Raw genomic sequence first — 25,548 nt, 5'->3', positions numbered from 1 at the left:
CATAATCCCTTTCTGCATTTTTGAAGCACAAAGACAAACAAACTGATTGCAGCACTTAAACACGAAAATATTTATTTATAATTTCACAGTTATAAAATATGTTCTCATTGTATAACATTTCTTTTTTTTTTTTTTCCTTTTCTAAATTGCATGAGGTATACGACAATACAACCACTTCAATGGCACACAGAAAAGGATGATTTTCCTGCAGGTGGAAAGTTTACTTCTAGCAAAATATCAATGATCACAGCCCAGTATCAACCCTCTTATCGAATACTTTTCTGTAATAATAAATCCAATGATATGATGCATTTTTTCCCAATCTTCTCGGAGTCCAACATACACTTCCTGAGACATAAACATGACGCATTAAGCAGCACAATTTACAACAGAGCACCACATGAGCACAAGCTGAAAGGAATTTGCTTGGGGCTCCCCCACAAGCAAACCATCACAACATCATCATCATCATCAGGCAGAATTTGTGCAGGTAATCTGAATTTGTGTTGTAATTACTTCCAAAAGGTTGGGGGAGGGGCAATATTAGTAAGTTGCAGGTAGAGACATGGCATCTTAAAGTGTAAATGTAGTATAGTTTTTCATGCAGCTATGTTTAATATGTGGCAAATATTATTGTGTTACGGCCTGTGCAAATCCTTCCCAAAGTTTACATTTACAGACGACTTCATTTTTTTTATGGTGTGACATCACTGTTGACTTTCAAGGCAAAAGGCAGTCAAGAGAGAAAAGGAGGTTAGAGGTCGTCAGACAGAGGTTTGGTACCGCTTTACGGAGGCAGAGCTTTCAAAATGGCGTTCACCTCTTCGGCCACAGCAGTCAGGGCAAATTCAAACTGGTCCTGAAAGCAAAGAGTTGGCGCTTGATGATGACTTGGAATTGTTATTATTATACCAAATAATTGTAAAAATATTACTGTAGCATAATATAATTTTATAACAACCTCTTCAGAATCTGTCTATTAGAGTAAACCATGTGCAAAATGTGTCTTGTACACAAATATTTATTGACCTTAGTGCGAACCATCCCAGGCCTCTGGTCACGAATGTGTTCCAGCGTCGCAGCGATGTCGATTTCCTTCACACCTGCAGAACAGAAAATGTCATCTTGGTCTTGTCACTTTAGATGAGGATACGTTTTTTTTTCTTTCCAAAGCTCACCTTTAGCCATACGATTTAGAACCATGTCGATCAGGATGTAAGTACCAGTCCGACCTGTTCCGTTACTATGGCGACAACAACAAAACAAGAAAAACATCAGTCACAACATTGAGTATCTTGCACTTGTACCTTGTTTTAAATGTTTTCTGTTAGTTCTTTAATGTATGAGAATTTAATCGGTATTGTTTTTCTAATATTTTGTGTTTGTTCCGAATGGTGTGTTTGTTCCTGCTTCACAATTCCACGAATGCAAATTGCAAGTCTTCCATTTCGCGAGAATTCCTGGTGAAATCAGTTGACAAGACCGCTGGGTGGCTGAAGAAGCTAGTAGACAATTCCTAGGCCCCGATCCATCCAACTTTTAAATCAAATCTCATGCTAAACACTCACTTCACATATCTTGTTGTACAATTTCATACAATAAATCAACCTTTGTGCCACGCGATGTTAGCGTATCATGAGAAATTGTCACGCGTACTGCGAGAAATTGTCCACTTAATTGGTCTAAAAATTAGCACTGATTGAGGACAAATAATGCATCGTTATGTGCTGTAGTGATTCTGTGGTACACATGCTCCCTCTAGTGGTATGCAAGAGAATCACTGCCCAAGTGCAGTTCTGTTGTAGTTCACTTAGTACACAATATTTGTTTTTATCTTTAAGAAATGTTTTTAAACTTGTATTTATTTATTAAGTATGCTTTTATTTGACTTGTGTTAAACATTAAATACGTAGGGTTTTTTTTTTAGAAAAAGTTTCCTATATTTAAGCACAGTATGAATGTTCAAACTATGCATAAAGTTACATTGGCTTGCAAAAATATAAAATTTACTTTGTAGAAGTCAAATCTTTGCTTTGCTTTTGGTGAAAGTTTTACTTACTACATTAGTGTATTTTAATGTTGATCATTAAAAGCTAGTTTTGTTTTTTCTGCAGAGCACATGGTGTAAAAAAGTTTGAGAGCCACTGATAGACTACATTTCGGACAGCAACGTGGTGACAGGTAGAAAAATTAAATCATCTTTCCTAGATGACAGAAGTTACAATTAACATGTATATTTCACACTAAGTCAATTTGTTGATATTGTGAGATTTTTCTCATCTAAAATACGGTGAGCGTCTAGGCTTAATAAAGGTTGGGAAACAGTTTTAAGAACCAAAAACAAAAACAAAGAATTATAATAAATACATAATAGGCTAAATGCTAAAATAAGGAGTTACTTTTCCATTGCTATGTATTCTGAAATGAACATCATATCAAACCTGCAGTGGATGATGATTGGGCAAGAGCGTCCTCGGTAGCATTTATTCACTTTCCTGAGGAAGTGAGAAAATATTGTCCATTGAGAACATATACAAGGTCGAAGTTAAACAAGGTCAAACAAGGTTTACATTTGAGTGATGGGCGCCTTGCTGCAGCCACATCAGTCCATGATCATTTTTGTGACTATGCAACTGGACTCAGACTACTAGCTGCAAACCACAAGAATGACACAGACTGATATGTTCAACAATAAATAACTAGCATGAAGGGTGGAGTACGGGACACATTTATATTTTTTCACCTCATTATGGTTGTTGTTGTTCTTTTAAGTACAGTATTCCTATCTTTTCCTTGCTGACTCCATGTTATTTGTTTCTCTTTCTGGGGTTGTACCTGCGGAAGTCCAGTAGGGGGCGTGTGGCGGTGGGAATCCCATGAGCCGGCCAGCTGAGGAAGTGGAACTGAGTCAGGGTTCGGGTCTCCTGCGTCTGAACATTCTTCAGGTAGAAGCTTCGCACCAGGAAGTCGTTACACCAGATGTGCTCCGACACCAGGTTCACCTGCAGACAGTAACAGAGTACAAATACTTCTTTACTGTACTTAAAGAGGAAGATAACCCCCAAAAAATGATTGGCAGCAAGATACATCTTGTACCGCTCCCACTGATACGTTTGCAGCCGATCTTTATTTCTTCGATCGGACCAATCAGGCGTTGTTTAGGCAGGACGGCCGCATATTCCGCAAATGTAATATGAATCAGAATGTCATGTTTAGACTAGTGAGGTCACATATAACATATTATTGTCCAGAAATGTTTAATGTTGACTTCCATTTGAATGTTTCAGGTACTTGTAATTCTTACTTTTTTACACAAGTATCTGTGTGACTACTTCTGCCAGATTGCGACAGGCAGTGAAAGAACAAATCACGCCATATACTGTATGCGACGTTCAGGATGTAAGCGCTGAGCACACCTCATAGATATGGTAGAGCGAGGATCCTTCATCTGGCCAGTAGCGATCACATTGTTTCTCTCCCTCTTCCACCAAAGCTGTCATCATGACGATCACCGAGCAGCCGGTTTCCCACACCATCTGTGCACAGTGGTAGGATGAAACCACAAACAAATACTTTGTTAAGTAGATTATTATTATTGATATTTGTACTTCACTTGACGGTTTATTTTTGTGGGGACATTTTTAACCCTACATTTGAAAACAGACATCTGCATTTTCTACTCCTACTTTCTACTAGATAGATCGATATGGTTTTCGATTATTACTAGTCCAGGAGACTGATAACCGATATTTGGAGCCAATATTACATTTCAGTAAAAGGGAGAAAATATTGGCGTCAACAATTTTTAAAATACAAACTCCAACTCTTATATCTTAAAGCATATGTTTTGAACAACTTTTAAGATTTGCAAAATGTTGATTAAAATTTTTGTTTTGTTTTAAATGTTAAACAATCGTCATATATGTTTTAAAATGCTAACAAAAACTTTCATCAGTCATCAGTTTGTCAAAATGTGTCACTGACCTGCCAGAAGTCCGCAATAGTGTGGGAAAGGGGGCCCTGGGTGGCAATATAGGCCGGCATCCGAGGGTCATGTTCAATCTAAAGCGAGCGAGGGAGGCAGAGAATGAGCTAATGGCCACGTTTCCACGGAAACCAGCTGCAACGATGATAATCACCACTCACAAACATTTAGCTTCATTTGGCATTTGGGTGAAATTTCAGGATGAATCCTAAAATGCACTAGAAACTTTGGAGGTGAACTTAATGAATGGCAAAATTCCCAAAGTAAGTCAAATTAAGGTCACCTGTAAATGTTATAGTACATTTTAGGTTCGTCCTGAAATTTTGCCTGAAAGCCGTTTCTATGCACTCAAAGCAAAAGTTCTCAAAGTGGGGGCTCACTATGGGGCTAGCGTTGATGTAGTCGGTGCGAGAAGGGTTGACCTCTGGTTTAAGCTTCACCCTGGCATGATCGTCTAGAATAAGCAAGCGACGTGAAGCATTTATGGTTCAGGTTGCTTGTCACAGTGCGACAGCTGAAAGCGGTTGTGAGGAACTCACAGGGCAGCGAGTGGTGAAAGCGGTTCTTCTTGATGTTGGGCTCGCTCAGAGCCACGGCAACGCTGCTGGGCTCCGCCTGGTAGGAACACAGAGCCTCCCACTCCTTCAACAGACGGTCTTTGTTCCTCAAGTGGTCCTCCATGTATGCCTTTAGAAAAAGGAAAATACAACAATTAGTCTTTCACATACACGACACGCAAACAGTTAGGAATGTAGCGGCTGGACAGGGTATCTGGGATGTCACATGGACGCCACCTCCCCTAACCCAATTTCCCTCCGTCTATATCTGTAAGTCATAGAATTCTGTTGGAATGTTTCATTATGTGGCTGTATGTGTTGTGTTTTTTCTCCCCGGTTCACGCTGTGCCCCTTCTTTAAGGCTATGGATACAACTTTCATCACTACTAAGGCTGGGTAAAAAAGTCAACTTCAATTTTCTGCCTTTTTTTTTTCTTTGCAGACACATGCAGTACAGTATTGCAATGGTGGCTGTGATCTGGTCCACCGTCTAGTGGCCGAATGGCGGATGTTATTTGTCTGTGTAAATAAATGCTCACCGACTTTATTAAAGACAATACAGCACATTGAGCTTCCCCAAAACGCAGGAAAGGAATGTCATAAAAAAGCACTTGGGCTGTAATTATTTCAAAATGGAACCGGCTGCCACTCGGTTTTAGGTGTTCATCGCTTAACCAGTTAGAGGGCAGTCATGCACTAAACGTGCCCAGAAGAAGACAGCATAACAGGAAGTTATTGACCTCATGTAGCTAATAGTTAGCTCGTGTCGACCTACAATTGGCTACCATTACTATTCAAGGGATTTCTCTCACTGATAAAAAAAAATTACAAACAAATTCATTAAACAATGTCTTACGGAAACTCTTCCTATTCCACCAAAAGTGAAAGAGGCACACTTTAAAATTTTGAATGCTGTTTATCCTGCTAAAGATTTGCTCAAAAAAACGATTTAAAATAGATGACAATGCATGTGCTTTCTGTTAGAATGGTGTAGGGACAATAGACCGCATATTTTTTTGAATGCACTAAAACTCAAGTGTTTTGGAAGCATGTGCAAGACTGGACTTGTGGACATTTTGGAGATCGACCTATAACAAGAGACGCTGTGACTTTTGGAACTTTTCTTGAACACAAGAACAAAGAACTGTGCTATAATTAAATTTTATGTTTAGCCAATTTCTTTCAAAGACTTTTTAAATCACTCCCCATCTTTAATGTCTTCTTGCCTTCATCTTTTGTCTTATTGTCGACTCTTGTATAACCCTTTGAAAGTGAATTTGTATTTGTTTTGTTGAGTTTTGTATTCATTGTTTTGTGTTTGAAAGTGTGAACTGTGAAATGAATTTTAAAAAAAAGAAGCTAATAGTTAGCTCTACGCTTGTTTACTCATGAAATAATGTTGAAACATCATCTCTAAGCTTTAAGACACTATTACATGTGTAATGTAGACAAAATGATGCACTGTATGTAATGATGTTTGTATGTAACTAAATGGTAGTTAGTTTACCTTAAATGGTAATCACAAACAAGCGTGCTAATGCTAATCGCGATTGCTAACCGTTTCGCATAGGCTACACTTGTTGATGTTTAATAATGCATATGTATAGCATAGAAGTTAAAATATTATGAGTACGTATATCCACTCAATTACATTTTTATCAAACCTTAGTGGATTAACAAACAAAAAACAAACAAATTGGATGGGGGCGGGGTTGTGGGCGTGATTACGCCATTGTTTGATTGATTAATCGATAGGATAATCAATTATAAACAGATGAAATAGTGACAGCATTAATCTCTATAAACAAAAATGAATAAATCAAACGACTTTTCCTCCATACCAGAATCATGTGTCCCGTGGAGATGTCCATGTTGGCCTGTGCCGGCTCCTCGCACCATGACGGCGTGCTGCTGTGGGAGCTGGGACTGGGCTGGGCTCCGTCGCTGAACTGGGACGACACGCTGCTCACTCTTGAGTCGGAGCCCCTCACTGCTGCTCCTGGCGCTCTTCCGCCACCGGCCGCTCCGCCTCCGCTCGGCCCCCCAACCGCGCCCAGGGCGGCGGCTTCCAGGCGTCCGAAGGCACCTTTGGACGCCATATGCTGGCGACACAGGTCCTGGTGAGCCAGTTATGCACGTCTTATGTTGTTAACCTGCTTCTATTACTATTCAGCCACGGTCACACTCATTTGCTAATTATAACATCAAATCTATTAAAATGTACTCAGTATAATCTCATACTTTGCAAATGGAATGTACAAGGCCAAAACCAAAACCAAAACCAAATACCATAAAGCATTCAAAACACACCAAGTGATCTATAAGCTTTTTTTTTTTTGTTTGAAAGACTTTTACACGCCATGGGTTTCCTCACCTGATACTCCTGGTGGGTGAAGCTTCCACCCTCACCCACCAGGCCCAGCTTTTTGGCCGCCAGTTGGTGGGCGTGATGACGCAGGCAGGTGACGCTTAGGGCCGCCAACAGGATGCCACCAATGCAAGCGAAAGCCACCAGGGTAGAAGAAAGCCAGCGAGAGCCAGGCTGGACTCGGGTTGCTAGGGGCAACGCTTTGTCAGCATTCTTCAAAAAAAAAAAAAAATAATAATACAGTATCAAGCTTTATTTATATAGCACATTTAAAATAGAGTAAACATTGTCCAAAGTGCTGCATAAGAAAAAATACAAATTACAAATTCTCACTCACATTCCCATATATGGATACATTTGAGTCACCAATTAGCTGGCGAAAAGACAGATTTGAACCCAGATTTATTGAAAGGGTTTATTTGTATCGTTTGTGTGTTGGTCACTTAATTATTTGGTAGGATTACACACGGGTGGCAGAATTACGCTTTTGAACCAAAAATCGACTTTTAACTCATTTGTTTCCGCATTTATATGTTTTTCTATGCTAGAGCATACAGAAGGCTTTGATGCAGTCTCTCAACTGCAAAGAACGGTTGAAGAAATGGTAGTTGTTACACAAACGGCCAGCAGGTGGCAGCAGAGCATAGGAAATGAAGCAGGACCATGTTGAAATACCATCAATTACTCAGAATTCTAAATAGATTTGTGAATAATGATGAAACTTAGCTACATTCTAATGTTAATTCCTTCAAAACGGAAACAGATAGAAGTAAATAATAATTTGTCCAAAAAATAATTTGAACAGTTCAAACCTTACCTCAGAGTTCCTACATTAATATTACAATTGCATATGTGTCAATATTGATGCTATGACAATTTTGCTCATAGGATGAATAAATAATCTCTTTTAGTTCTCTATTGAGCTATCTGTCTCATTCTCTATTGATCTATTTATTGTCAATGTGTTTCTTGTTGTCACCTGGCCATCGCTGTTCTGCAGAACCTTCAGGCTTGCTTCAGGCTCCGCGAGGCTCTTATCTGTAACTGAGCATGTGCAGACTTGCAATAACTTTGTGACTTTTGTTATGAATGCATAATTATGGCAAACAACCAAAAGTGATGTAATATTAACCTTCTTTCTCGGACAGGTTCTTTAAGTTTGGGTCGGTCCCGTAGGAGGTTATCACTGGACCTAACACACTGGCAAAAAGATAGAGAAGAATATTTGTTAGGAAAGTCATTGTAAAAGTGTTTTGTTTATATAAAACATTTGGTTGGTCATACTCTTCAGGTTTGTCGTTTCCCACTTCAAGGCGAGTATCCTTTTGGACCTCCACTGGTTTGGAGGACTTCATGATTGGCAGACCATCTGGGGCAGCCATTTTGTGCTCCATGAAACCCTTTGTGATCTGATAAAGAAAATAAATTATTGTCACTCTCACAATTAAATAAACTGTATATGGAAAATGTAGCTTCTTGAATTCATTAACGTCCCTGTAAAGTGAAAATAAATGTCTTGTAAATTAAAATAAAAAATAAAAAACCTACTTGTCAATCAAATATCACTGCTACAACCTAGAAAAATGGATGCTACTTTATCTAGCATCTTTCTTATGCCTATACATACAGAGGTGTCAAATCCAGGTCCAAAAAGTAAAAACCCTGCTACAGTTTGGCTTTCGCCTCAGATGCTAGTTAGCTAGCTCCCTAGCTAGCTCCCATGGTGCTCATTTACCTACTCGGGAGCTAGTTAGCTAGCTAGCACTAGGAGCTAAAGCCAAACTGTGGCAGGGTTTTATCTTTCTGGACATGGATTTGACACCACATAATTACACGTTTGATCCATGAAAATACTGTACTGTATATTAATTTAAAGCTTTTAGTGACTGGAATATATCCCACCTGGACTTCACGCCACAACGACAGGGCGCTCTATAACAGCCAAGTCATTCATAAACCCCAGTACCGGCTGTTATTTGGGACGAATGATGCAATTTTGATTTTAAGAAATTATATTGTAGTCCAAGAAATAAAAGCTCCCCCTGCTTGCTGCATAAAGAATGTGCTAGGGTTGTAAATGTAGTACTGAGAATACTCACTGTATATGGAAATTACATTTTTGAGGTTGTTTTACAACCTCCATATTTTACCAACAAAACGGAATTTAAAGGGTTAAACTAAGGCAAAAATGAATGGCTGTTTTATAATCATGACAAGAAGTGTTGGTTAAAACGTGCAGTAAAAGAAGCACAAACAAGACATTTAAAAAAATCTTCAAAATTACACAATGTCAGTATGTGAACAATAATGGCCAAAACAAGCTGAAATGGTTGTAAAATCCAAAAAGGCCTAAAACCGATAAAAGTACAGATTACATGTGTAATGTGTTAATGACATGCATCTGGCTCACCTTCTTCCCTGTGCCAACATTGTTTCCATACGTTTCTGGAAGAAACACATCGCAAAAAAAGATGAGCAATGAGATGTTGTACTGTATGTGCTTTGCAATCCATTTTCGTCAAAACACTTGGCAAATGTGAACGTGCGTCAGGATGCTGATCCATCATGTCCCCTCGCTCGCTGAATACGTACGTACGACAGTTTGCACTGAAATGTGAGGAGCGGAGAAAGGAGACCTTTGATTGCTTTCTGGCTGAAGGAGCTCTCCAGCTGCAGCTGCTTGAGCAAAGCCGGCAGTTGGTCTCGCTGCTCAGGGGACAAATCTTGGACATCCAGGCCGTAGTGGTCCAGCAGCTGATCCAGGCGCTGCACAGAACGTGCTGCAAAACAGTTCAAGATTACGCCAAATGCTACTTTGATGGCAACATTGAGAACGTGAAATGTGAGAACGTTAACTATCACTGCAACAGATTTTGAATAAAACTTCTCATTCGCTAATTTAGCATGTTTTTGTTGGACATTTCACAAGATTAGCAAAATTATGGGATAGTGTCAATTTTATCCGCCATTTTGAAAATGCAGTCTGTTTTAGTCCAGTTTCAATCACGCTTGATTTGATTCTTGAACTTTTCTCACCATCTAGTCCTGCCAGAGCGTCATACTTGGGCGTCACCTTGTTCTGTGGCTGCTTGTTAAGATGTTCAATTTGGGAAACGTAGTCTTGATCATAGTCCGGCAGAAAGTCAAGCTGTGAGAAGGAGGAGGCTAATGCTAAAGATTGTGCAGGTGCTCCCCTGTGGCGGGAAGCAACCTGGGCAGGGGAGGAGGAGGAGGAGGAGGAGGAGGAGGACGGAGAAGTGAGGTAATTGGACACCAAGTTGTGGAGAAGTTGCTTGTCTCTGTCCAGAGCCTTTCCTCTGGATCTGGAGCGGGGAGGGGAGTAGCGGAGGAACGGAGAGCTTGGATTATCTTCCAGGGAGTTGAGGGATCGTTCAGCCTCACGCTGAAGAGAATAACAATAATAATAACACGTTTATATATGTTTCACCTTTAAAAACATAAAAAGAAAACATAGACAGATAAATGTATGTTAAACAAAATAAGCAAAATTAACATACCAAAGATACTCATATGTATCTATCTTACGCTCTAAAAAGAGTTGGGTCAAAAGTAACCCAATTATGGATCCAAAATGGACCGATTCACATTATGGGTCAATTTGACCCAACTTTCTGGGTTGTTTTATACAAAATGACCCACTTTTTTGTAAAGGATCTGACCAATATTTATGAGTTGTTTTACACTAAAAGACCAATTTCTTGACTCAAAGTTGGGTCAAACAGACCCAAGTAGAGGATCGGTCCATTTTTGACCCATAGCTGGGTTATTTTTGACCCAACAGTTTTTAGAGTGTATGAACCCATTGAGGAACCCAAGAAATGCAAGAACCCAACAGATCTGACTGAGACCAGGAAGGCTCATGTAGGTTAGTAGGATTGTTTTGTGGGTTTTTCTTTTGACCCCGCTTTATGAATTAAATGAATAACCCAATGACAGTTCAATGAATAACCCAAAAAGTTGGGTCAAATGAATAACCTGAAAAAAACAACACCCCAATTTTGTGTTATTCATTTGACCCAACTCTTGGGGTCAAATGGACGGACGGCGGTTACATGAATAACCCAAAAAATTGAGTCAAATAAATAGTCCAAAAAAACAACCCATTTTTGTACAAAGCAATCCAGTTAATCTAAATAAATAACCCAAAAAGTTGGGTTGGTCCTTTGACACGTTTGGGTTATTTTTGACCCATCTGTTTTTACAGTGTAGTAAGTAAGGATGCACTGATACCATTCAGACAGACTACGAGTGAAAATACGGTTTATTTGAATCAATATGGCATAATTTTAACTCCAACAAAACTTTTTTTTTTTTTTGAGTAACTGTTTTACATTACAGACAATGTAATATCCAAAGTATTGCCACGCATTTCACTTCCAGTAAATGTAGCCTGTACCACAAGGCATTGCAGTTATGTAGTGTCTTAGTCAAAACACTAGGGGGCACTATGTTAAACGAGTGCATACAGTAGATAAGAGACAAAGAAGAATTAAGAGTCTGGTGGACAGACATACAAGTAGGATACGGATGCCAAGGTACCAAAATGAAGAGCATAAAAAGAAACACGTGGAAGTTGTCGAATAAAACTTTGACGGGAACACCCTCTCATCTTTAGTTTTGAGTTTTAACTTTAGAACAACCAGAAGGTTCAAATGAAGTTAAAAATGTGGTTATGTATCTTGGAGTCAGACCCGCAGAGTCAATTTTGACAATGGTGCGTATGATGGCACAACACCTGCAGCTTCAACATCAAAACTCACATTTTGGCACAGTATCACACGGCCACTTTTATTTCTCTACCTGGTGGTAAATGTATGGATCCAGCAACGGCATCTGCCCATGTATGGAGGATGAGGGGGGGTCAAGCATCAGGTAGTCTATGTACTGTTGTATCATTTGTGGGTCATCAGCTTCTTCAGGTCTCGGAATTCTCCGCTGACTGAGCAGCCTGGAAACACGGGAGTGAAAAGATGGATTTGAAAATCCTTCTCTGGGATTTTCGTGCCTAGGTTGTGCTTGTGTGACATTTCTTACTGTTTGCGCTGGTGAAGCTGTGAGGAGCTAATCGAGGGAATGTGACTCAACTCTCGCCCGATTGTTGCTTGGGTGACGTCATCCCTCCAAGTCATGCCTGCTCAGCCCGCACAGGTTTTAAGGGCAATATCTGCATTTTACGCAAGTGAAATGTGTGACTCACCTTGTGCCATTAGGTCTTTCAGAACCTCCTGCAGCTTATGCAGATCGGGTACAGACACCAGGTACTGGACTGGATCATGGTGGGGAGCCCAACACTGTCCAAACAAACCATCTGCATGGGAACACGTTGATTATAAGAGGTCATGTCCGTTCATGTCAACTTTAGTCGACGGCAGGCAGCCTTCTTGGATGGATACAAACGAGTGGATTAGGCCTTTTAATTCTTATTCCCAAGACACAATATTAATCAGAAGAGCATGTTTTATTATACTAGTAGGGCACATAGAACATAGAGTTATATATTGCTATGTGGTTGCTTTAAATACACATGTATGTATGAAGGACCAAAAATGCCTAAATAAAAAATATTAAGTGAAGCTGAAAACGGATATAAAAATACAAAATTAAATGTGTATGTATATATATATGTGAAAATAAATACAAAAATAAAAAAGACAAAAAATTACTTATTTCCACGTTAATTTTCTTTTAATCTTTTTTTGCATTTATTTTTACCTTATTAATTTATGTATGTATATTTTGTTGTTGTTTTTATTTCCATTTCCATTTATTTTTAGTATTAAATTTTTGAATTATATTTTTTATATCCGTTTTTATTTTCACTTTTATTTATTGATTTCCACGTTAATTTTAATTTTTTATATCTCGTTTTTTATTTATTTTAATTATATATGTTCAATTTATTTTTTATATCTGATTTCATTTTCACTTTTATTTATTTATTTATGTTTTTATTTTAACATTTTTGGTCCTCCATAATATACAGCAACCATGCAGAAAGAAGTTGCTTTACAACCTGCACATTGTAAATTAAAATTCAGCAGGGTAAAAAGCTAAAAGTGCAAAAATCCTTTGGGGCGTGACTGTGCTGGTGCTGCGATTTGCAGGCGCGTTCTGCTGCACTTTCACACGACTTGACATTTAAATCACATCAACATTCGCTGCAGAAGTGCGCGCGTATGCGCCGATGAGTCATCGCATCTCTGCCGCCGTTATCTCTCATCAAAACAAACACACGCACACACAAGGGAGACACACAGTTGTCAGGCAGGTGATGTCACCGTCGCCATAGCAACACCTTCCCTCAGCCTGCAATTGGCGGATAACCGCTGACGGTGGAGACGTCGTTCACGTTGCATTTCCTCCCACTTTGATTCATACGCTTTCTATCTTCGCTTATGCCGTCTTGAATCTGAGACTATAAACCATTTGTTTTCCTGCTCCTAACATAAACGCAGTAAGTTTTGTACTTCTATGCAACTCCTGGACTACAAATGGCTCTACTTTGTCTCGCTTTACTCCTCAGGTCGAGTGGGAGCAGAAAACTTCAACAATGTGGCCACGAAAGCTTCATAATAACACGGCTTTAAAAGCGTAGGCTCATTACAGGCTCATGGATATCGGAAATGATTACGACGAGAAATAAGAGCAGCCGTAAAAGCAGCACGTATGATGGAGGGTGTACAAACTCACCATCATTGCACAGATGATCTCTGGGACAAAGTTTCTTCTCAAATAAGCAACCTGGAAACAAAGAACAGACTGAATTCAGTTTTTTTTTTTTTTAAGAAAGTGGGGTGGGGTCATGCTTCATCAATAAAACCACATAAGACAGAACTGTAGCTCTTTTTGATAATAAATATGTGTGAGTTCCACTTAACCTTTTCCGAATCTTGCCAGGTGGCAAACAGCAGCAGATGTGAGGCCGCTCACTCTGTTCTCATTATTCACACCTGTTTGACTTCATTATGATCCCGTCGTGTAATAATGTGATGACTGCACATGAGGAGGGAGGGACCAATCGGATGACTTTATTAAGAGAATTGGCAAACATTTCTTTCCCGCAGAGTCAGTTGATTATTGAGGAAATGATGTGGAGTAAAAAAAAAAAAAAACATCACTGACATTTCGCTAAATGCGAAACGGCGGAACATATGGGGAGCCTTTTCCACATCTAATCCCTCCTACACTCTCACATGCGCCACCACCCCGCGCCCACTCGTCTCGGCCCATAGAACAAGGGAAATTACATGATTTTAATTGGGCCTCTGAAGAACAGATTGGTTCAAAAAAATGCTCACAAAACATTCGGAAATGTCGCACACTACAAATCCTGTGATGATCCCCTCAAAGGAGGTGCTCGAGATTACACCGAGGTGGACTCTCATTATGTCAACAATCATTCAGAAATCATCAGACAGGGAACTTCTGGAATCAGTTAGCCCTACTTTTTAATTATTTAATTGTTAAAAAAAAAAAAAGAAGTTAAAATATCATACAAATTGCGTTCCACTTCATGATTGTGTCCCGGTTGGTGTTGATTCCACACACACACACACACACACACACACACACTAAAAAAATCTAACTTGATATCTTTATGTTTGAAGCCTGAAATGTGACCAGAAACATTTCAAAGGGTTCTATAGTACTTTCGCTATTTATGTCAACATAGGATCATTCAGAAATCAACTTATGGAGTCAGTTGGCTGCACTGAGAGAAAAGGGGGGCAATAATTCAGCACACCATACTTTTCAGTTATTAGTAAAAATAAAACAAATAAAAATGAAATATCATTCAAATTTCCTTCCACTTCACGATTGTGTCCCACTTGGTGTTGATTCTTCACACAAAAAAAGAAAGAAAAAATCCAATTTATAGCCTGAAATGTGACAAAAGGGCTATAATATTTCATCATTTATGTCAACATTGGATTATTCAGAAATCATCGGGGAACTTCCGGAGTCAGTTAGCTGCACTAAGAGAAAAGGGGGGTTATAATTCAGCACGCCATACTTTTCAGTTATTAGTAAAATTAAAAAAAAGTTTAAAATGTACAAATTTGGCTCCACTTCAGTCCTACTTGGTGATTCTTCACCAAATAAAAAAATCTATTTCAATATCTTTATGTATGAAGCCTGAAATGTGGCAAAAGTTCAAAGGGTTCCATAATACTTTTGCCAGAATATACTGGAACGGTGTCAGTGGTGTGCGTTAGCAGTTTTAGCTAAAAATGACTAGCAATTTCAACAAAACGGTGGCGGGTAAGAGAATGGGCAAGATAACAAGTGTACTGACGAGGAAGACGAGGAGACAGACGATACTCATGGGACTACGATTGTTGTCGATAGAGCAGATGCTGTTCCCATTGTTGCCGTCACTCAAACACTATCCAGGTTTTCTCTCTCTATTTTAAAATCTGTCCCTCTCCTCTGTGTCTCTGCAAAACAGCCAAGGCGGACATTTGCCCCACCCACAGAGCCTGGGTTGGGTTCACTTCAAGGTTTGCTCCTTCAAGGGAGTTAGTGTCTTGAGATATCTTCAGTTGTCGGTGGGAACCATAGAAAGTTGACTTGATTTGTGTGAGGATGATCAGGTGGCAGGAGTTGATGAAAATGCCGAAAGAGAAAGGTACCGGGCACTCGGGCACTCGGGCACTCGGGCACTCGGGCAGGATGGCGTTCCTGCTGAGTGGTAGGTGAGGCAACAACATCACAACCCGGGAGGCTGAAGTTGAACTTTGGACTTGGACCACCGCTAAGAGCAGCCTGAAGTGGCTCAAAGACATGGCCGAGTAGAATTGGTCCTCCATCAACACACACAAAATTGACTCCTCCCTCTATGTACCGATATAAGTGCCTCATTTCCTCCGTAATGATTCCGCTCGACAGTGTTGGGCCTGCAGTGGCCTTTTATGCCATTTGAAGGCTTAACGAGTAGACGAGTAGATGATTGATACTATGAGACAAAAACCACTCCAACTAGAGCCCCCAATCTCAGAATTGTGTGCCTAACTACCGTACTAGAACAGTTATCATATGTTGTTGCCCTGTAATATTTCAGAATTTCAAAGATTGTCTATTTTAAAGGCTTGTCGTCTCCTGTTTTTGCTGTACAATACTCGGCTCCCTTCTTGTTGATTCCCTTGTGCAAAACAAAATGATCCAGAGACAGACCATTTACATCAAATGGACACACACATTCCAGCTGATCTCTTTTGGATTTGACCATTTACATCAGCTATGAGGCTCAAATATAGTATTTTTCTACAATGGTGAATGAGATAGTTACTTGGGGGTGTTTCAAGAAACAAGTGTGCGCCGGAGGAGCTCCTCTTACCATGTCGGGCGGCGGAGCTGAAGCGACAGGAGGCGTTGAGGAGGAGGAGGCACACGGCCAGCCACCACCGACAACACTTCATGGTCGTACCGAGGTCCGCTGGGGCGAGGTGGGTAATGGCCGCTGTCGCTGTTGCCGCCTAGCAGCTGTCCATTGTCGAGGTGAGGATACAAGCAGCAGCTCGCCTGCGCTCTTCTCTCTTCTCTGCTGCTGGGATGGAGGCAAGAGGGGGCAACGCATTGCGGGGCATCACCAAAAGGGGGCGCCAGGGAACACAACAGCCACACGAATACGCTGGTGATTTGTTTTTTCGGATTGGGGCTGTTTAACAAACTAACAAAGTTTTAATAATGCTAATTGACAATTCCGAACATCCGGACATTTCTGATGCGTCCCCAATGCAATGTTTCCTTTATACGGTGAAAACAAACGGCAGATTGTATTGATTTTGCCTGTAACTATCACACAAACCCACAGATTGTTATAGTCGTCAAACGACGTCGAATCACATATTAAAATCAAAATAATCCCCACAAATCAAATTACACTGATCTAAAGTCCAAAGCTTTTCATTGAGAAGAGATTTTTTTCACCGAATTGACCGCCATTTTGACTTGTGACGTCATCTCAGAATTGCCAATTACCTAAGTAAATATGAACTAATAAATATTAAGATTAAACTAAGTCGTGTGGCACGTTTTTCCATTTTGTATTTTTGATCAGACGCATATGCTGCATGCTTGTCTATCAGTTTTAAAGCCACACCCCCATGTTGTTTGGGATCTATTGATCAATTCTGATTTGGGGATTTTTGCAGTTCAGACTTCAGAAAATTCAGCCACACACAAGATAGATGTGACCAATGAAAAAAAAAAATCTCAAAGATGTGATGTCCATAGATGTGATTGTGAGTATGGTTGTTCGTCTCTGTGTGTGCCCTGCGATTGGCTGGCAACCAGTTCAGGGTGTACCCCGCCTACTGCCCGAAGCCAGCTGGGATAGGCTCCAGCACCCCCGCGACCCTTGTGAGGAAAAGCGGTCAAGATAATGGATGGATGGATGGATGTGATGTCCTAAAGCAGGAATAGGCAAGTTTGGTCCTAGAGACTCCTGCATGTTTTTGATGTCTCCCTCCTCGAACACAGCTGAGAGGCTCCTGCAGAACGCAATGATGAGTTGATGATTTGAAACACATGGGTTGCAGGCAAGAGACACCGAAAACATGCAGGGCTGCAGCTCTCTAGGATCCAACTTGCCTATCTCTGTCCTAAAAGGTAGAAATAGCTTCTAAAGTAAATAAAGTAAAGCACTTCAGTCTTTCATTGCCCTTTATTGCAAGTATAATTACAGGTGCGTACAGCAAGCGATGACTCATTCGTATCAACAGGCATGTTCTGAATCGACTCCACTTCATGTTGGCTATTCCCATCCTCCTGGTTCTTCTAATCGACCACCACCGTGCTTCTCACGCGGGGAAACAACTCAAAGAAAGCCTGCAGATAGACGGATACAGATTAGCAGGCAACAGATATATCTTGAAGGGTTTTAGTGAAAAACAAAACAAAAACACACTAGAAATGTCCGTTTTTGTACAGCATTTTATATACAATTAAAAAAAATATATATAAAGTATAATATTAACTAGTATTGCGTTTGTCAGTGGTTTGACAAAACGGGGGTTTACCTTAAAGAGAGTGGTGCTTTGCAATATGCTGGAGGTGCAGCACATCTCTCGGATCGAGTGCATGGCGAGCTGGGGAGCGCCGATGTCCACCACGGGCACGCCGAGCCGAGCAGCTAGGATGGGGCCGATGGTGGATCCGCACGTGCTGTCGTTTCGGACCATCACATCCTGCACGGGGAGGAGCCGGGAATTCACATTTGTCATCAAAACTTACCGGATAGGAAATTTTACTTTGACATCACGCGCACATCCAAGGAGCAACAAGTGAAGCTTTGTGTGACAGCACCACGACTAAACAAACCCTTCCATGCCATTTGACCCAGGTAGAGACATTGAGAAAACAGGGGAAAAGGCTTGAATGATGCCTAAATTGCCCCGAGGCAGTCTTGCGATCTATACAACTAAAGATGCATCCACTCACCCACAGGTTGCACTGGATTAAAAAAATATTTTTTTTTTTGGGGGGCTACACAAGGGCTAGGGAAAAAATAGTCCACTGAGTCGGATAAGCCGACCACAAAAACATCATGTGACCCAGCCCAAGGCACTGAGAATGACCATTTAGCTACGGCAACGCAGACGGTACCTGAAGCGGAACGCCGGCCCGGCTGGCGACCTCTCGGACAACAGCGGCAGTCACGGCGGTGGTGGCGTAGCGTTGGTTGCTGTTGAACTTGATCACTGGACCCTGAAACATCAAAAGCACAAAAACATATGGAACACAGAAACCAGTTGAGTTTCCTCGCAAATTATTCATTGCATAATTAGCCAGTGTGGGACAAATAAAGGCGGTGTCTTGACTTACAAGTGTCCCAACTTATGAGTTTTTCCAGTTACGAGTCATTGCTTGGTTGATATTTTGCTTAGTCTTGAGAACCAAATTCTGGTTTACAGTACAAATGAACTTCCAATTAGTGATAGACCAATATGATTTTTTTCAAGGCCGAGACTGATAACCGATATTTCAAGCTGATATTCATTTACAGTAAATGACAAAATATTAGCATCAAATATTAATTAAAATAATAATTTTAATTTTAAACATATAAAGAATTGACAGCTTTGTTTCAATTGCAGGGAGGTTCTAGACTCATCAGCATGTAATAAACTAGATTTAAAAACTAAACAAGTAAATAGTTCTCTAAAGTTTTCTACTGTAAATTAAGTTTTCCAAAATTTCCACATATTTTATAGGGAGTTCCCAGCGTCATCATAATTTTTTATAAAGTGGAAATTTAAATAAATCCATAAATAAAAAGCTCCCTGTATATTACTTAGCAACAAATGCATGCGAATGTAGCTCATTTGGGATTTTCAGGGTTCGTAAAAAAGGTTTCAAAAGATCTTCGCAGACAGTGAAAAAAATATGTTTGAAATGTCTTTGCGACAAGTAAAAAATGTTTATGGACATCTTACAAATCCTGATGAAAGCCCTAAAATTGGCTACGTTCGCAAGCATTCACCACTCAGTCGGCCGATATTTGTCCAAATGTCAAATATCCACACCGATAATTGATCTATCCCTACTTCCATTACACTGATTGTTGAGCAAAAAGAAAAAAGAAGAAAAAAAGTAAGTGATAGTCGCTGAAGTTCCTTTAGCAATTTGTTGGAACAGGACAGTTAAACACACAAAATGAAAATGAAAAGAGTGCTTGTGAGTCATTCACTAGGCCACGGCCCTTAAAGATACACAACACGACTACTGCAGTGTGTGTGTGTGTGACTTTTAGCTTAATGACAAAACTTAATTTCTTGATATTCACTTTTACACTATTTTAATGCTGATATTTTTTCATTTTGCAACGCTTTACCTTGTGGAAAGCTGGCCGATGGTTCTCCTCATGTTTCTCCCTGAAAAGTCACTTTATTCATGAAAACATTTCTTATTCCGTTAACAGTTGCGGGTTGTGAGCCGTTTGCGATACCGACTGGTAGTTTGGGTGCACAGCATGCGCCATGTCAGCGCTAATCAGGAAGGAGAGTGGCGCCGCCTGCTGGAAGGCGGTGGGATTGGAGGAGGAGGAGGCCAGGCGGCTGAGGATGAGCTCCGTTAGGTTGGACTCCGCCCCCTGAGCGCTCCCTGAGCCCACCTACAAAACACAGGTTAGTTTGCGTCATCATTGCTCGCTCATTTTCAAAGTTGGAAACCTTCCATGGGAATAAACAAGGGATTTGCAATTGAAGTTTTAAAAGTGCCTGCATATCGGCTTTGTCTTGTATTGGCATAAAATACTGAGGCAAAATTTTGTTAAGGTCCAGATTTGAATAATTGATTTGCTTTGGTATGTCCTTGAAAAGACTGTTCATGGTCAAATACTCTCCAGTGTTGCTAAATTAAAACATTTCTGCAAGGAAGAAGAGGCCAAAATATCTTGACAGAGATGTTAGACTCCTTGCCAGTTATAGAAAATGTTTCAGGTGCTGCTGTTGAGTATAGCCCAACCGCTTACAGGTACAGGTAGCTAGGAGGGGTTTTGTTTTTCCTTAATAAAGAAAATCACCATTTAAAAACTCCATGTTATGTTAACTTGTGGTACTTTTGTTTGATGACATTAAACAGTAAAGTGGGGAAACGTTTATAGAGAATTTGAGAAGTAATTTTTCATGCCACCTACTGTATGTGATTCTGGAACGTATCCCAGTGATACACCAGGTACACTGAAATATATTTTTTTAAAGGCTACTATAAGAACATACATGAAAAAAAAACCATGCCAAGACCAGTCCAAGGTAGAAGAAGATCCATCATCGCATCACTAACCTCTTCGTTGTCGAAGAACGTCACCATGCGGATGTTGGGATCTTGGGCTAGCGAGTCTCCAAGGCAGGATTCAATCAGACCCTGGCACAAGTCGGAAACAAGTGGACCACGTCAGAAACTCATCAATAATGACAACTCACTAATAATTATATTAATACAATAAAAAGAAAAATGACATCAGTAATCATTCAAGGGTTTCGATTTTTGGATTTTTCTTCCTTCTTGGATTTACTTTATCCATCCTGAAACCCAAAACATGCTTTTAAATGTCATGTAATGGTCGATAGCGCAGACATTCCGATGTGAGCGAGTCAGACCTGCAGGGCGCAGAAGCAGCTGTGGAGGTTGTCCAGACGAGGAGAGTAGATGAACTCTTCGTACACGCCTCCCAACGCCTGCACAGAAAAGAGAGAAAGCCTTACATCATATCGGACGCGTTTCCAGGTGGCGGTGTCAGAATTGCAGGCTCACCCCCGGCTGAGTGTCGGCCAGACAGAGCTCAAAGTCCAGGAGGGCCTCAGGCTCGACTTGCAGCTCCGAACACAAAACTTTCACCAGTGCCGGGTGATGCTTGTCTGCCTGAAAAGGACAGAAAACACATTTGCGGCCAACATCCTCATTCGCTTCTGCAGATGTCAGAAATGAGCAAGTATGCTCGTTATGATGTTTCAGCGTCGCCATCACCGTGCCGGCGGCGCAGACGGCGTCCCCTGATGACGCACTGCCCGTCTCCAGCTCTTCCTGGACGGCGGTGGCCAGAATGGGCACTCTTGAGAGAGAAACCATAATGTGTCAACAAAACTCCTTCCTAACATAAGTATATGCTTCTGTGAGGAAAAAAAAAAACTCGTAGGCAGCCATGAGATTTGGGTTCCGTGTTTGCGTGTTTTTCCCATGTTTGTGTAGGTTAACTGAATTGAAGATATGCTAAGTGCGTGACTAAGGATAAGCAGCAGAAAATGAACGGATGGACCGATGATGTCATAATGAATGTCGTGAGGGTCATTAAAATAACAAAGCCAAGACTTTTGCTCAGTACTGGACAATTATGGACATCTGGTCAAGTTACTGACAGGTGGTTCTCCTTGTTGGGGCCGAAGGAGTCGTTGATGTCTCTCTGCAGGTGGATGGCCAGGTGAGGGATCCTCAACAGAGGGCGTGGCACGTGCACCAGCCGGTGAAGCAGTCTGCCATCTCCCTGCACGTGCATGAAGCAAATCATTTGGGGGGCTTTTCATGGGAGTTCATATGACTTTTTTTCCCAGTAAAAGCCATCAGATTTGTTTTTGGTTTTGTGTTGTGGATCAAAATTTGGTTATGAATGCGCTATAGCTGTTCCACCACTGCTGAGAAAAAAAGAGATAGTGCAATTCACATACTCAGCATGAGACTCTGCCCTTGTTTTAATGTTTTATTGATTGATTTATTATTTTATGCTCAATTGTTATTTATGTACAACACTTTGTGTCAGATGTGTTTTTTTATTATTATTATAGTTATGTACTGTAATACCATTGCAAGCTCCAGCATCTATTTTTGTATGGTTGTCTGCTTACAACATAACACAGGGATGTGATTTGACCAAAGTGAAATTATCTGAAAATTTAGCCGGGGGTCTGGGGGCCGCTGGCTAGGTCCACGGGGGGCGAAGCTCATGGGTTTTCCGTGTTTTTAAGTACTTTCAATGCACTCACATGACAAAGAAATAGACAAAACAACAGCATAAATTTTCAATGTATATTGAACTATCCCATATAAAATGGCAGTTTTAGTCAACTCAAAATCAGTCACATTCAAAAACATTGGACTGCCTTTGCTTTTAAAAACTATCACTGAGAATATCATCATATCTAACTAATGTGATTACTAAGTTAACACATAAATAATGTTGAAGAGTTCAAATTTCATGAACAAATAATTGTATCATGACCAAATGAAAAGTAACTCATATTAGAGCATACCACAAATGTCTTTGTTATAGCAGAAGATGTTATCTGTCGGAGTCATGTGCATACACAATGAACTACTAAAAAAAAAAATTTTTTTTTTTTTTTGGGGGGGGGGGGGAGAAAAAAAGCGGAATTCCGCGAATTAGCGGAAAAATCACATCCCTGATAACAAAATTTATTCTTTAATGTGATCACTTTTTTTCCCAGGTTGCAATAGTTCCAAAATTCTTGATCTTAACTTCCCATGGAAATGTACCAGAAACTTACTGGAAATGTGCCATGAAATTCCCAACACTTCGAAAGCCTAGATTCTACTAATATTACCTTAACCATAACACGGCCCGCAATGGTCAGGTCCCGGTCAAACCATGTGTTCCAGATGCCGCCGCCGTAACACTCCACGCCGACCTGAAGGCAGCCTTGCTTTGTCCTCTTCGACCTCGGCTTCACCTAAGAAACAACATGTTGTGTCATTTGAGTTGGCCTTAAACATCACACACACACGTGTTGACTTCTCACCCTGAGACAGGGGCTGTCCGTGTGGGCTCCAACCATGGAGAAGCCATTTCCAGGCGAGTAACACCCCCCCACAGCAAAGGCTATGATACTGGAGAAGTTCCGGGTCACAAAGTACTGCAAAATACACACCATTTTTATTTGCAAAGTCACAACATTGCATGCCCAGTACAACTTACTTTGTTGGATGGCTGGATGTCCCACTTGTCCATCTCCTTCAGTTCGACGAATCCCGCCGCCAGAAGACGCTTCCGGCATTCTTCCACCACTGAAGAAGACACAATCATTTAATTGTGTTTGCGTAGCTTTCGTATGCTGTCACTTCTGAGTGTGAGCGTGTTAATGGGTGCTGGGAGCCAAAGTTCAAAGGTGAGGGACAATGAAAGATCCCTGTAATCTTATCTCAATCTCAAAGATGTAGTTTGACCTGCACACAAGACAATAGATTGCAGTCTTCTACAGAAGATTCAGGTTATTAGAGAACAGTGTTTCCCAAACAGTAGGCTGACACAATTTAAAAAAAAGAAAGAAAAAGAAACATGGAACGAGCAGATCAAAGGCCTCAAAAATTCTCCAGAACAAATAAATTCAGGGGGAAAACAAACAAACAATAAATACATGACCTATTCTGCCACAATTTGAAATGCCATAATCAATCCCATAAGAATGCCTCAGAATTTCAAAATTCAATTCATACAAGCTTCTTGGGGATATTGCTTACGAAAACGTGAGAAATAATTTTCCACAAAGGGTCAATAAATAACCAAGTAATAGTGTTTTACTCTAATGTGAAGTTGTTTTTTTTAACATTTCTCAAAAAAGACTACTTTAGTGACATTTTTACCTGGGTATGTATTGTAAGATATATAATAATAATTATTATTATTTTCATTATAAATAAAAGCCTAAGCCCAATAACAGTTGGAACACTGTTAAAGAGGACACATAATAAGTGAAAATGAATCTCAAGGTCAACTACAATACAACAAAGAATAACGAAAGAGAAATGCAATTGACTGACAGCTCATCATTACCGTGATATGGAGACACGCCTCTGTTGACAAACTGTAAAAACTCTTTTGCAGCAGACTGCACGGCTTCCTTGGAGCTCTTCATTATTACTGACTGTAAGAGAAAAATGAAAACAAAACTGTTAGTGTTACATATTAAGGATGATTAATAAACACAGCCAAGCCTATGTCCGATAATGGATCAACAATTGTTTGTTAACCTTCGCTAGCAAACTTGCACGTCTTGTTGTTTGAGCTCAACTAGAGGATACCGTGTCTGTCAAAGCGCCACTGCCGTCTGCCACTTGACATAATAAAACAAGTCTTTTAAACAGATCTCACCTGCATTAGTTGGACTTTGAGACCAGTATGAGAACCGGTCAAGTAGTGGTAAGTGGCAACGGCGGAAGCAAGATTTTTTGAGTAATGCGGCAGAGAGGAGGTGCACGCTTACAGCGACATCTAGCGCTCAGGAGGTGTACTTACACAAAGCTAAGAAAAAGCAATACAAATATGGAAAGTGAGTTGTACCGTGTACTATTTAAATTCCGACCCCCCCCCCCCCACCCACACACACCTTTTTTTCTGTAGTGGGGGGGGGGGGGGGGGTGCGGGGCTTTTGTACGACATATTTTTGGTTGGGAAAAAAGTAGTTGTTAAAAACATTTTGAAAAAAGAAACATCTGCTGATTATCTTTTTTGTTTGTTTATTTTTTTACAAACACAATGTGTGTGTGTGAGTGTGTGTGTGTGGGGGGGGGGTAGTAAAATACAGCTCTCTTCGTATTCCACCTTTCTTTTTTTCTAGTACTGTATGTCATGTTAAACATGGCTAAACCACTAGAATGATGCTTATCATCAGCCGCTTTTTTTTTTTCAAATTCAAAATAGATTTTTTTTTTCCTCCAAAAAAACCTTTTGGGGGAAAATATTTTTCGGGGGAGATGGCTATATACAAATTATTCATATTATCTATCCATTTTCCGAATCTCTTATCATCACTACGGTTATTATTATTATTATTATCGGGGGGTCAATACTGTTGTGCAGTGTTTACAAAATACATGTTTTGGGGCAAAAAAATAAAGACAAAAAAATTACATTTAAATAAATGAAAAAAATTTTATTAGAAAAAAGATTTTAAAATTAAATTATTATTATTACCTGAAGCGGGTGTTTTTAAAACTGGCACATGACACAACACTTCCGCCACAATTCATCCTGGTAACCAATAACATCAAACAATTTTCTTAAATAAGGCCATGGATGTGGAATATCTCGCCTTTCGCAAGCTGTTGCTGTCTTATTTCTAGTACTAATGCTCCCTATGTCACTTTTTTTGTTTTTTCAAGAGCCA

General features: G+C 40.2%; 2 protein-coding genes and 1 long non-coding RNA gene across 7 annotated transcripts; 1 reads left to right on the top strand and 2 right to left on the bottom strand.

The window, feature by feature from the left end:
• Positions 1 to 46: 46 nt before the first annotated feature.
• On the bottom strand, positions 47 to 16,508 carry LOC144064057 (receptor-type tyrosine-protein phosphatase-like N). Of its 3 annotated transcripts, none has more exons than XM_077586242.1 (22): positions 16,269 to 16,508; positions 13,622 to 13,672; positions 12,129 to 12,239; positions 11,966 to 12,062; positions 11,732 to 11,879; positions 9,947 to 10,313; positions 9,547 to 9,690; positions 9,321 to 9,355; positions 8,195 to 8,319; positions 8,043 to 8,110; positions 7,890 to 7,954; positions 6,917 to 7,123; positions 6,384 to 6,659; positions 4,525 to 4,672; positions 4,366 to 4,439; positions 3,985 to 4,062; positions 3,417 to 3,536; positions 2,836 to 3,002; positions 2,442 to 2,495; positions 1,179 to 1,243; positions 1,030 to 1,103; positions 47 to 859 (listed from the first exon to the last, which is right to left on the bottom strand). In XM_077586242.1, exons 1-22 carry the CDS (start codon positions 16,348 to 16,350, stop codon positions 788 to 790), a joined length of 2,628 nt encoding a protein of 875 aa, XP_077442368.1. In that variant the 5' UTR covers positions 16,351 to 16,508; the 3' UTR covers positions 47 to 787. The 3 variants fall into 3 exon arrangements, with proteins under 3 accessions (XP_077442368.1, XP_077442384.1, XP_077442375.1); XM_077586258.1 differs by having other exon boundaries at positions 6,384 to 6,644; XM_077586249.1 differs by having other exon boundaries at positions 7,890 to 7,948.
• Positions 4,198 to 8,390, top strand: LOC144064071 (uncharacterized). Its single transcript, XR_013296701.1, has 3 exons — positions 4,198 to 4,812; positions 6,387 to 6,662; positions 8,202 to 8,390. It is a non-coding gene; the product is annotated as an uncharacterized LOC144064071 (long non-coding RNA).
• A 1,070-nt stretch (positions 16,509 to 17,578) lies between the features above and the next one.
• On the bottom strand, positions 17,579 to 24,669 carry dnpep (aspartyl aminopeptidase). Of its 3 annotated transcripts, XM_077550822.1 has the most exons (15): positions 24,534 to 24,669; positions 24,216 to 24,306; positions 23,361 to 23,449; positions 23,185 to 23,298; positions 22,990 to 23,115; positions 21,790 to 21,914; positions 21,401 to 21,485; positions 21,188 to 21,295; positions 21,034 to 21,111; positions 20,717 to 20,797; positions 19,885 to 20,045; positions 19,767 to 19,806; positions 18,539 to 18,640; positions 17,953 to 18,120; positions 17,579 to 17,761 (listed from the first exon to the last, which is right to left on the bottom strand). In XM_077550822.1, the coding sequence occupies exons 1-15, from the start codon at positions 24,537 to 24,539 to the stop codon at positions 17,711 to 17,713; spliced, it is 1,425 nt and encodes a 474-aa protein (XP_077406948.1). In that variant the 5' UTR covers positions 24,540 to 24,669; the 3' UTR covers positions 17,579 to 17,710. The 3 variants fall into 3 exon arrangements, with proteins under 3 accessions (XP_077406948.1, XP_077406930.1, XP_077406941.1); XM_077550804.1 differs by having other exon boundaries at positions 21,188 to 21,485; XM_077550815.1 differs by having other exon boundaries at positions 21,188 to 21,485; positions 24,413 to 24,559.
• Between the last annotated feature and the right edge of the window lie 879 nt (positions 24,670 to 25,548).

This window comes from Vanacampus margaritifer, chromosome 1 (genome assembly GCF_051991255.1).
Source record: "Vanacampus margaritifer isolate UIUO_Vmar chromosome 1, RoL_Vmar_1.0, whole genome shotgun sequence".
Classification (NCBI taxonomy): Eukaryota; Metazoa; Chordata; class Actinopteri; order Syngnathiformes; family Syngnathidae; genus Vanacampus; species Vanacampus margaritifer.
The sequence above is the reverse complement of the archived record's forward strand: the minus strand, read 5'-3'. Positions and strand labels throughout refer to the sequence as shown.